The sequence below is a fragment of the Aricia agestis genome, chromosome 1, assembly GCF_905147365.1.
Source record: "Aricia agestis chromosome 1, ilAriAges1.1, whole genome shotgun sequence".
Lineage (NCBI taxonomy): Eukaryota > Metazoa > Arthropoda > Insecta > Lepidoptera > Lycaenidae > Aricia > Aricia agestis.
In genome coordinates, this window is record NC_056406.1 from 3,954,168 (window position 1) to 3,966,975 (window position 12,808).

Genomic DNA, 12,808 nt, shown 5'->3' on the forward strand with positions numbered 1-12,808 from the left:
TAATTATCATAAAATTTTAAAATAGACTGTTCTATATCTGTTACTGATAATTAAATTTTAGATATTTCGACTTTTTAAGAGCTTTCGGGATTCTACCAAAATCTTGGGAACATTAAAACACAGATGAATGTAATATATTTTATTGTACTTATGTAATTTATTTCACTCAAATGGCGTATCCATAAAGAGTTTTAACCAAATGTAACAAATCTTCGTAGAACTCAGGTTTCACTTCTTCAGGAATAGGAATAAAATCACCCTTAGCATCACACTCGATGATATCATGTTCCTCAAAAAACCACCTAGGAAGTAGGCCATCTTCAGCGTCGCTGTAGTAAACGTTTCTATAACGACCCGACTGCAGAACTAGAGCACTCGAGTTCCTCTCGAAGAATATCTGGAAACAATTAATAAAATTGAAATATTTTAACGAGACTAAGGGCCAACCCACACGTACCACAACCACACCACGTCGCAACGACAAAATGCTGTCAAGTAGTGGACCTTACGTGTGAATGGTGTCGCTGCAGCTTTTTGTAGTTGTGTTGTGGTACCGACAAAATGTCGACATGGTTGCGTTGTCGCCAGTAGTTGCAACGCGATATGGACGCGATGTGGTTACGTACGAAAGTCAATGAAAAGGAGGGGGGGAAGAGCGCGGGCGGTATGCTCGCACTGTCATTGCATCGACGCAACGTTGTGGTTGCGATGTGGTCGGTATCACACAAGTGGTCGACAATGACTGCAAAATGTGGTAAGTACGTGAGAATAGTCCAGTTCATTTTTACAATACGAAATATACGCCCGACCACGTGGTGTGCTTGTGGTACGTGTGGGTTGGTCCTAATGGTGGATTTATACGGGTGACTAAAGCCGCACGATTTACGCCGCACGGCGAAAATCGACCGTCTAAATGGCAATTCGACTACGCCGCATGCGGCTAAAGCCGCAAGCCCCAAAATCGTACGTCCAAGTGCCGCATGCGGTTGGTGACTAAAATCGACCGTGCCAACACTCAGTCGCAAGCGATCGCTTGCTGCAAATACATAGTTTGTCGGCACAGGTGACTTGCCGCGCGACTAAAATCGACCCGTGTAAATCCAGCATACGGTACTAACGAGCAAGCCGATGACCTGATGGATAGCTATAATTTACCATGTTTGCTTGAATATAAACATAATGCGTATTTTATAATAAGATTACTCTTTGTATAGCAAATATAGGTAGTATAACATAGAGTTAGCTTTATAAATGAAGCGCTTTCTTACTTTAAGACTGGTATTTTTATCTCTCTTACTGGATATACACTGCGTAGGATCGGCCTCTACAACGCTGTGCCTAAAATAACAAATAAAACCTTTATAAACCGTATATAATATTATGTATCTTAAAATAATAACCATACATTTTTTATTACATACATACTTTATATATCTTAAAATGAAAGCTAGTAATATTTTTTTTACTTGAAAATACTTACAAGAATTTATTAATAATTTCCTTCAACTGCAATTTTATTACCTCAACAGTTGCGTTACTCATATCGGGCTTTACGCGTACGGGCTGGAATTTTCCACTGTCACTAAAATCTACAGCGTTTTCATTCTCCTCCCTTATTCTTCGATTGCGTCTAAAATAAATACAATAAATAGTACAAGTAACACCATGTAGCCAATGTCTTTCGGGTAATATAAGTATTATGATAAATATAGCCCAATTCCCTTCCCTACCCTCCCTTATTTCCTTCCCTTCCCTTCCCTACCCTCCCCTATTACCCTATTCCCTCTTTAAAGGCCGGCAACGCACCTGCAGCTCTTCTGATGCTGCAAGTGTCCATGGGCGACGGAAGTTGCTTTCCATCAGGTGACCCGTTTGCTCGTAGTCCCCTTATTTCATTAAAAAAAATACACGGCCGGGAGAATTTGTATGGAAGCGGAAATCCGCTGCGCCCCGACACAGTGTGCGATACGCGCATCCGCTTCCATACAAATTGTATGGAGGCGGATTTTTGCGATGAGCCCCGGCACGGCCCGTCTCAGTGTGCTCACTCCTTAATACGACAAACTTAATTTAAAACAGAACATAATATTATTTAAGTATTTTATTTCTAAATTTCTGTAAAAAATACTTACTTTATCACCGGTTGTATGGATCTTTTAAATATTTTCAACTCTACTTTGCTTGGTGGCCTCAATGGGTTGACTTCAAAATCATCATCGAATTTCAAAACCCAAATTCTATCTTGATTGTAGCTTATTGCAGGTAAAACTTCTTCAAAATCGTTTTCAAGATAAATTGTCTTAGCGGAAGCTAAAATTACGAGAGACAAAAGTATTGGCAGATACATTTTGGTTCAAACTGTAAAAACGTTCTGCCTTGAATGAATGTATTCAAATAGCTACTCAAGCAATTATTTACACTTGAGCAAACAATAAGAGTTTCTCAAACTATACAAAAGTATTACAGAATAATAATGTAAAAATTTACGTTTTACCACGAATTCTTTAAAACATCACTATAGAACAACTTTATGCTTAATTACGATTGTATTGACTTTTTGTTTCTCTACAGTACACCAAGACTAGTCATCTATAGATTACTGAAATAAAACTAGTCATCTATAGACTACCTAACCAAAGTACAAAGTTTGAAGACTACTGTCTTTAATTTTTTCTGAATACGAAACTAAGGTCATGTTCAAAGAAAGAAGAATAAACGTATGACAATAATATATTCATATTACAAATATATGTACTCTAAATAACAAATATTTTTAGTTTTGGAATGACACTTTTACAGAAAAATGCTTAGTTCACAAATTAATATTAGATTAGAAGTTTATAATATAGTATAGGATGCACATTGCTGATTGCAAACAACTTTAAGATAGCTCTGCGAAGCTATAAGAGGTATTCATATGTAAAAAAAATCCATATTATTATATAATATCTACTAATAGTCTGATCGTTTATCTCCCAATTATAGCTGGTCACCGTGCGTTCGCGATCACTTTTCGCGCCTACCAAAAATCTTAAAGCCTAACACAGACCACAGTGCCTCATCCTTTCATTTGCAGAGCAATCTTAAAATTGTGCTTGTAGTATAGTCACAATTTGATCAAGATTAATTAAAATTATTTTATGGCATGTAAATTAAATAAACTTGTTGAGTTTTATTGTTAAAGTCTGCAAAAGAAGACTAGACGCTGAACAAAATTTTGTAAACGTAATCACAATTGATATTTCGTAAAAAAAATGTTATAATACTTTTATGTGATTTAAAAATTATGTTCGGCGTCTACTCTTTTTGGACAAGCTGCACAATATGAAGTAATGTTTTGTATTATAACTGGAATGAAGTACAAAATTAAATGCTTCCAAACAAAGACATGTCAATGATTTGTTTATGTTGTAGCAAATAGGTACAACAAGGCTTTGGCAAACTGGAATATCTCTGAGCCGCCCAGTTTTGATTCTCCGTACACTCGGTCTACAAAGGTTATTGGAACTTCGCCTATTGTGTAGTCTAGCTGTCTTGCCCTGCAATAATGAAAAATATATTTTAAAACATTATACTGTGACTTTATATGCTTAAAAATAAAAACTGTACATTTTCACATCAACAGAGTAGGTAGTAATCTATCTCACCTATCATTCTCTATCTGTGTTATCAATATATTATGTGGAAATGTGATCACTATTGGTGATCAAGTCTGAGATCAGATCTGTGTTGGCAAATAGCCTTAGAATTAAACTAAGATTCAATGTATGCAATTCTTAAAAGGTACAATTTTTTCCACCCTTCATTATTTTATTTTCAATTAACATTATTGAATCAAAATTACTTCCATCATTTTCAATTAAAATTAATGTTGTAGAATAAAAATTACCTTATAATCATTTCCATTTGAAAAACATAACCTTTAGACACACAACTGTCTATTAATTTTTGTAGAATTTCCTTTTTGTACAATCTGCAAAATAAATAGAACCGTACTCGTGAATTACAGCAAAAATCTTTCCGACAAATGCACAAAAACATTAATCCTTCTAGCCCCATAAGGACACCAGTGATCGCGAGAACAATAGAATTTCTAAGAATCAGCGATAATAGAATACAATAGCCAATAGCATTTCCAAGAATCCTCGATCGAAGGATTAATGCCCATGAAAGTAATTGGAAAATTGAAATGTTTATTCCACACTTGAGGACGCCCACAACTTCATTGCGACAAAATTCGTTTATTGAGCAGGAACCGTACATTTTCCAGGGATAAAAGTATCCTATGTCCTTTCCCGGAACTCAAAGTATCACCATACCCAACAAAACCGGTTCAGCGGTTTGGGCGTGACCAGGTAAAAGACAGACAGATACACACATTTATAATATCAGTATGGATAAAAGTTTAAAAAACAGCTATTGAACAATAAAAAAAAATTACCTAAAAGAGCCCGTCAAGTCGGAGGCACCAGGTCGTAGCAGGAGTTGTGTGATGAAGTTGGCACCTCTGGATATGAGCTTCCTTTTGAAGTCCCAGCCGTACACACCGCCGTCACCCTTGTACCGGGTGCCCGACACCAGATCATAGTCATGTTCTTTTTGATGTTCTATGAATTGGGGTATGAACTTTGGCTGTAAAATAAGAACATCTTCAGGAGTCAAGTTGCCATACTTTGGTTGTGGATTCATAAAGTCATACATTGCTCTATTTCTTGTCTCTATCATAAAAACCCAAAATATTAAAGAGAGAAAATGCTTTGAAGATGTTTAACATGTTACTCAGTTTTATATTAAAAAATCATTAAGGATATTTGCAGTAGCAACTTATACATTTAATATTTTTGTTAGTTAAAATATTAATTACATTATTTTTTTCTTAGAATGTTATTGTGTTTTATCCTTACATGGTGGCTAAGATCTGCATCCATGATGATAATGAAATTTCCTGTTGCATGTTTGATTCCATGCATGTATGCTGTTCCTAATCCAAGTTTTTTCTCCCGGGGGCGTAATACTATTTTGCTGCTCCCATAAAGTTTTTGTAACTGCTTGGCTACTTCTAGTGTTCCATCGGGGCTACCATCGTCAATTATTATCACTTCAAAATCGTAACCTCTGGAAAATAAATCAAAATAGGTATATTAAGTTTATAGCCAGTGTTTGCAGTTTGTTGATAAAAGCTTTAAATAAATCTCATTTGATAAAGAAGTTATTATGCACATTGAATAATTTTTCGCTAAATTGAGACAATTTTCTAAAGGTTCGGTATCGATGATATTCGTTTTCATTTATTTGTCATACTTTATACAAACCTATTGTCCAAATACTTCATGATAAGCCATATTATTATTGGCAAATTTTCTCTTTCGTTGTAAGTTGGTAATAATATTGAATATTTATCCATTTTGCTAATTTCCGAATCTGAATTCGTGGCTTCCATATTTTTGTTTTATCAAGGGTGTGTTTCTATATTGTTAGCAGTATACTGCCCAGTGCGAATTGACGTTTCTGTAGCCAATCATGTTTCATAAAATCAAACTGGTCAGAACACAGTCGAGTTAAAGAACTGAGAACACAACCTCAGTGACATTGACATTTATGATACAGACACTTGACAAATGTTTTTTTAAGTGGTATGTGGCAATAGGTAAAGACATCCATATATAAATTTATAATAATTACAGTTATTGCCACTAATTATTGTAAATAAAAAAAATAATTTCTTTATGATATTGTCACTTGTCAATGTCAATTGTCACAATCATTAATCAAAATAAAAAATAAAACGTTTACGAAAACAAAAATATTTCAATTTTCACATTAAAAAACTTTAAAAGATACACGTATTCATACAATTTATGTTTAGTTATAATCTATTTATAAATTGCAATGAAAAAACGGCGGTTTAAATTCTTAATTTACTGATTCAATTTGTTTCCATCACGTTGAAAAATTTTCCGACCTCAAAAGTCTAGTGAAAGTTATGAACTGAATATTTTCAATACTAGAAAATGGGTAAAACAAGTAAAGTTGTAATATGCGGGATGAAAGGGGTCGGCAAAACGGCTATTTTAGAGCAATTAATATACGGAAGTGTTAACTTGAAGTCATCATTTTATCCGACAATCGAAGATATTTACGTAGCAAATATCGAAACAGATCGCGGAACTAAGGAGCGGGTGTGTTTCTACGACACTGCTGGATTAGAGCCTCCGATTACAGGCAAGTTAGAGCTTCACGCACCACTTATCTTTAGTGTCCTTTCTTTCATCATCGTGATATATGGAGATCATTTTTTGTGTAACTGTTACAACTACATTAGCTGTAAGTAGTAAGCTGTCCTTATTACCATTTACATAATTTCAGGACCTCCACAATCTCCGACCCTTCAACTGACAGCGAACCAGGTTCTGCAGCGGCACTACTTGGGCTTTGCGGAGGGATTTGTGATGGTATACGATACTACAAAGCCCGAGTCTTTAGATGTGTTGATGTATTTGAAGAAAGACATAGATAGAAATAAGGATAAGAAAGAGGTACGAGACATGATGTTGTTTAACATTGTGTAGTTTGTTAATGCTGAACATAATAAAGTTAAGCTAATGGTTATAATATTAAGTCTGGTATAATATACAGGTTGTTGGTGTAAACACTGTTATCCTTGAAACCATCAAATGAGCCTGTAGAACAATGCTGGGATTTAAAAAAAAATCCGTCTTCATACCCATACAAATTGCCAATCCGGGCATCCATATGGGTATGAAGATGGCATTTTTTTCTTGAGTTCCCAGCATTGTTATCTTAGAAAAAGTTTGTTCATTTTGACGGGCTCATTTGATGGTTTTTAGTATAACGGTGTTTTCACTAACAAGTAACACACTGTATAATTTTAGTAATACTTTGTTTCAGGTTGTGATGCTAGTTATAGGCAATAGAACGGGACCTGATGATATAAACAGTCTAGAGAATACTTGCTCTAAAGCTTCAAACTGGTGTGCGAGAGAGAAGATTCGACACTTTGAGGTCTCCGCCATGGACCGAGCCTCCCTATATGAACCATTTATATACATGACATCCAAACTAAACCCAGTACAGAATAAAACAGCTTTCCCCCAGTTGAGTACTTTAAGTAAACTGACTCAAAAGAATAACAGAAGTGATGCTATGTAACAGTACGTTTTTAAACTGTGCCCCTTCTGCTATTATCAGCCTTAAGTTTTTATTTTACTTGTAAGTACTTACTGGTTTTTAAAACTAATTACTTTTTCATCTGTCAGTATTATTTATGCATTATTTCATTAAGTAGACTAATTTTAAATCAATTTTAGCTTTTAAATATGAATCTCAATAGTAAAGTTGGTGTTATTAGTTGTATTATCATAATATTGTTATTATTGTTGAAATTTTTTTTAACTTTCTACAAAGTTCTCATTATTGTGTGTAGTGATTTTGTTTTGAATAATATAATAAAAAAGCATGGATCACATCTTGCAATGGCCTATGTCACACACAATTTACACAAATCACATCATCACCTTCCTTTGTCAGAGTACATTTAGTAATAAAAATTGGGGCATATGTTTAAAAAAATGAATTGTGGTATGTGTGTAAGAAAGATTAATATAAGGCGATAAGATAAATAACTAATAAGCTATGCTTCTTTTATAAGTAAGTAATGCAAAGCATAAAGCAAAGCAAGTAGAAAAAAGATCTGATATAATATGCCTCTTAAAAACTTCACAAGTACTTAATTTATTTTTAACTTCTTGTACAACTTGTTATTCTTTATAGTGCAATATTTTTATTTTTAAGTAGCATTGTTTTAGTTTATTAATTATTCATGAGTAAATTAGAATAATTTTTACATTAAGTAGACCATAAAACAAACAATTTAGATTTTAGCACATTAAAAAATATTATTTTGTACTTATTAAAGAAGTTGCCAGTTGGTAATGAGTAACCAAAAATAATGTTAGTATATTTTAAATAAGTATAACTTAAATAAATTAATTAGAATTATGAAGGAAATTGTTTTATTTCAAACCGACATACATGAAGGCCAATACCATTGAGGAAATCATAATACATAAATGTTAAGTGTTAAGAGTTATAAGACACTGTCTTCGCTGGCTGTTACTTGTAAAATTGTGATGAGGGAAGGACCAAAAATAAGGTCTTTACCATATAAATTATAAAGTACAGTTAACACACTGTATTTATAATATTTCATACAGTCCTTTTACTAATTAATCCGTGCGTGGTATATAAAAAAATATTGATGTAGAATTAGAAGGAAGCTTCAGAAATTCTACTTCAAAATATTATAACATTAGATCTAGATACAATGCTCGCAACTCCGTTGCGCAGATATTCGCGCGATAACCGTATATTTTTTTCGTGTAAAAAGTATCCTTCGTACGGTCTTTCGTGGGGTTAGGACTCAAAATCAGTTCAGTGGTTTAAGCGCAAAGAGGTAACAGACTAACAGACAGACTCATTTATTAATATTTATTTTTTTCATTTTTATTAATAAATGCATATAGTTTTTATACTCTGTGGAATGTCCACTGTCAACTGTCAAGTGTCAGTACTTGTCTATGGTTTTTGTAATGTTTTGTTTTTACTTTTTGTCGACATTTCCCTCCCCTATTCCCTTTCCTTCCTTACTATATTAACCTATTCCCTCTTAAAAGGCCGGCAACGCACTTGCAGCTCTTCTGATGCTGCGAGTGTCCATGGGCGACGGAAGTTGCTTTCCATCAGGAGACCCGTTTGCTCGTTTGCCCCTTATTTCATAAAATAAAATAAAAAAAACATTGCAACAAAATCAAATTACTAGTACAAATAAATACTAGTAATCTGTGTTACTAGTAATCTGTGAACTAGTAATCTGTGTCTGTGAACAAAATTGCAATTTTTCAAAGTTTGCTTGTTTAGCGGATTTATTTATATATACAGTTAATTCGTATGTAATCGATTTGCAAATAATAATATTATTGCAGATAATTAGTTAATAAAAACTAAGGTGTTCATGAAATACATCTATGTATTTGTGAATTTTTATTTTAATATTAAAAAGAAACATGAAAATTGGTTCTTGTGTCGTTTGTTTTAATGAAAATGTTAAAGTTTTTGATATTACTGGAACGCAGTTGCAATATACTTACGAGCAGATTTCAAATTCTACGGTAAGTTGTGATGGAACTCGATTGAACTTCACATCTATTAAAGAAGTGTGTGAGGAATGAGGATGGATGAGATGATGGAAGTAGACTATAGATGACGCCTCTCCTTTGCGCCAAAATTCTGTCCCGCGGAAAGTGTACATTTGTCCGTTATAAAAAGTATCCTTTGTCCTATCCCAGGACTCATTGTAACTCAAACTTTTTTATTCAGTATAAATTTTTTGAAATAATTTCAACGTCCTTGGTCGGGACTATACTGGTGCCTAACACCGGTTCGGGAACTAACCCGGCGAGAAGAACCGGCGTAAGAAACTCGCAGGGGCCATCTTTTACTAAAAATATGGAAAATTATAAAAAATAATAAATACAGTGTCATTATTTACTATACTGTATACACAGACTGTATACTACTACTACTACATTATGACTAAATAAAATACAACAAGTGTAAAATACATAATATATTATACAGAAACGGCTCTGCAGGGGGTGACCTTATTCCCAAGGTGTACTACTACGAATAATAAAAACTAAGGAAAAGTAACTCCTTCAAAAAACATGCTCCACAATACTTGTCAAAAAAGTGTACCTTAAGTACACATTTCAATACATTTGCATTATTTAGGTGACCTTGAGCGGTACTAGTCTGATGTTACATGACAGAGCAAAAGGAAACAAATTTAAAACGGTAATAGTATGGGAGTTACAATTCCTTAGTTTTTATTTTTCGTAGGTGTACTATCATTTATGAAATCAGTAACTTTATAGTACGCTTTGGTACACAAATATTATTTAACAACTAATTTTAAATTTATGCATACCAAATTTCAGCAATATCAGTTCAGCGGTTTGGATGTGAAGAGGTAATAGACTGAGACAGACAATTTCAAATTTGAATTATTAGTATGGATTTAGTTTTTGTATTACACTCTCTTATGAAACTGTTCTTAAATCATTGTTACTTTTGTTTCAGATAAAAAAGGTTTCACATTACTTATGTATTATGTGTTGTACAAGACTAAAACAATTTGGTAGTTTGTTTAAACAGATTGGCAATTATCAAAAATACTCACATGACGGAGAAAATCAGGTATGTAGGTGACATTTAACAAATTTGGTATACAAAATTAATTCATGAAGCTTCAAGCGGCCACATCCGGCCGTGATAACAATAGATAAGCTATTGTGTCTCGCTTTCCCACGATATGGGTTAATATTATATTGAAAGGTCTGCTCAGTGTTTTGTGTATGTGGATGATTGCAAAGTCAGAGGATAGGCAAGTAAAAACAAAGAGACTGGAAAAGTTCCAGTGCCTTTAATGTAGGAAATACATTAATTGAAGAAGTTATTAATGTGATTTTAAATTACTCTGAATTAAAGATCCTATTTGTTGGTTCCTTTTTGTTTTCAGGTTGAATGTCAGCCTATAGTTACTCTGTCAACCCATGTCATAGAAAGAGGCTCAATACCTTACCATATTTGTAAAGAAGAAATCATCATAACAATAAAGAAAGAAAAGAAGGAAGGTGAGTGGTGAAATTAATCATTTCGGTTACTAGCTTTGTGTAGCCCTGAAGTGGGATAAATTTTTTTTTAAAACCTATGTAACTATATTGTGTAATAGCGACTTAAAATTTCTTAAGGGGATATTAGATTATCATATATATTGGATCTGAGATCATTGAGTCAATGATATTGGATAATGTAATATAGACTTAGGATTCATTTCTTCCTTGATCATAGGTTTTTGACATTTGCTGAGATATTGGATCCAATAAGGTCATAGAAATAGGTGTTGCCAGTTATTTAATATAAAAAAGAGTTTTCAATTTCTTGTTTGTTAATATGTTTCAAATAATGTAATGGAATTATTTTTCTAATTATATACTTGGATAATCTTGCTGAAATAACAAAAAACAAGCCATATTAAAATGACGATGTCTTTTGACACATCGAATTCTCTCAGATCTAGTAACCCTGATGTCAATACCTGTCAGCGTTAGCGCTCTCCATTGGCTATTGAAACCACATATGACGTAAAATAGGATCAATAAAATATGATAATGTAATAAGCAGATATGATCAAATGATCATATATATTGGATCCTATATATGATCATAGAAATGATCCAATATAAATGATAATGTAATACCCCCCATATACTTATTGTATAATTGTAACACTATTTTAAATTAATTAATATTTTATTACTTACTTACAAACATATTGTGTTGAAGAAAACAAAAATAGGAAACTGAAATTACCAAGGAAAGACAAGACAAAAGCAATATGTGACAAAAAGCCAAGAAAAATAAAAAAACGCGCAACAAATAAATCTTTCTCTTGTGATATTTGCAACAAAAAATATGGTCGGAGTGACCACTTGAAGTTGCATAAAATGAGTCACACGAATGACACTCCGTATGCTTGTGACGTGTGCAAGAAAAAATTCAAGCGTAAAGACCATTTACACAACCATATGAAAACACATACAAATGACAAGCCCCATAAGTGTGATATATGCAGCAAAACATTTCTCAAAGGCAGCAACTTGAGGGCACATAAATTGATCCATACCCATGAGAAACCATTCATTTGTGACGTTTGTAACAAAACTTTCAACAGAAAAAGTCACTTGACAGTCCACCAACGAACACACAGTGGCGACAAACCATACCCATGTCGGATTTGTAACCAGACATTTAGAAGAAGTGACCACCTGCGGAGTCACCAGAAAGTGCATCAACATGATGATGATATTTTCCATTGTGATTACTGTCAAGAGGTATTTATATTTAAACATCATTTAAAAGTACATATATTAAAGACACACCTTTGTAGATAAGCAAGAACTAGGTGCCAGTACTGTTATAATATTATTGTATTATGGTTCTGTATTATTTATAACAGAGGCTGATGGTAAATTTCAAAGTATGATAAAAATTTACACAGCAAAAATATAATATTATTATTTATTAAGGATGCTATCACAATTTTTCACAAATATCAATATTAATACAAATTCTTATTGTGAATAATTTTTTTTTTAATGTTATCTTATTGTGAATTTTACTAAAATGAAGAAAGTATTGGTCAGTATTATACTTTATAACTAATATGCTATTGAAATATTCGATTTGATATTATAATATGTATGTTTTAAATTTTATCCAAAAATATTATTATGATTTTTTTGCATTATATTGAAATCTTAAAACATTTATTTAGATAAGATTAGCTAGAATTAGGATTTTATACTCTTAAGTTTATAGCGCCAAAACTTTAATAGGTTAAAAACCTAGTATATTTGAGTTCTATAACTTTGTTCTTATATTCTCAAATTTTATTTACTTTTATCAAGTTTTGTGAGGTATGTTAATGAATAAAACAAAAATCATGAGTGGCAATATTTTTTATTTTGCATTCTGAAACCTTACAATTATCTTATAAAATAATATCAGTTTGTCTACAACTAAGTCAGGAGATCCTCCCAAAGCCTACCTATCAACACTTACAGCTCTTTTGAGCGATAGCCACAAGCTTAAATATCAAACGAGAAACAGACAAGACATATTAAACATATAGTATGTTCTGGGGAGGCCGGATATGAAAAATAGAAAG

General features: G+C 32.9%; 4 protein-coding genes and 1 long non-coding RNA gene across 5 annotated transcripts in view; 2 read left to right on the forward strand and 3 right to left on the reverse strand.

Annotated features, from left to right (window-relative positions):
• The window catches only part of LOC121730067 (glucose-6-phosphate isomerase), a 262,618-nt gene that overhangs the window by 25,067 nt on the left and 224,743 nt on the right, over positions 1-12,808 (reverse strand). The gene's annotated exons all lie outside the window — the stretch shown is intronic.
• LOC121730214 lies at positions 125-2,472 on the reverse strand. The gene is made up of 4 exons (XM_042119170.1): positions 2,133-2,472; positions 1,481-1,630; positions 1,269-1,338; positions 125-397 (listed from the first exon to the last, which is right to left on the reverse strand). Exons 1-4 carry the CDS (start codon positions 2,345-2,347, stop codon positions 167-169), a joined length of 666 nt encoding a protein of 221 aa, XP_041975104.1. The 5' UTR covers positions 2,348-2,472; the 3' UTR covers positions 125-166.
• On the reverse strand, positions 3,150-5,533 carry LOC121730206 (dolichol-phosphate mannosyltransferase subunit 1). The gene is made up of 5 exons (XM_042119157.1): positions 5,313-5,533; positions 4,905-5,115; positions 4,442-4,632; positions 3,890-3,973; positions 3,150-3,539 (listed from the first exon to the last, which is right to left on the reverse strand). The coding sequence occupies exons 1-5, from the start codon at positions 5,438-5,440 to the stop codon at positions 3,404-3,406; spliced, it is 750 nt and encodes a 249-aa protein (XP_041975091.1). The 5' UTR covers positions 5,441-5,533; the 3' UTR covers positions 3,150-3,403.
• Positions 5,802-7,809, forward strand: LOC121730223 (NF-kappa-B inhibitor-interacting Ras-like protein). The gene is made up of 3 exons (XM_042119182.1): positions 5,802-6,222; positions 6,367-6,536; positions 6,910-7,809. The coding sequence occupies exons 1-3, from the start codon at positions 6,012-6,014 to the stop codon at positions 7,168-7,170; spliced, it is 642 nt and encodes a 213-aa protein (XP_041975116.1). The 5' UTR covers positions 5,802-6,011; the 3' UTR covers positions 7,171-7,809.
• On the forward strand, positions 9,051-10,712 carry LOC121730270. The gene is made up of 3 exons (XR_006036086.1): positions 9,051-9,188; positions 10,159-10,275; positions 10,598-10,712. It is a non-coding gene; the product is annotated as an uncharacterized LOC121730270 (long non-coding RNA).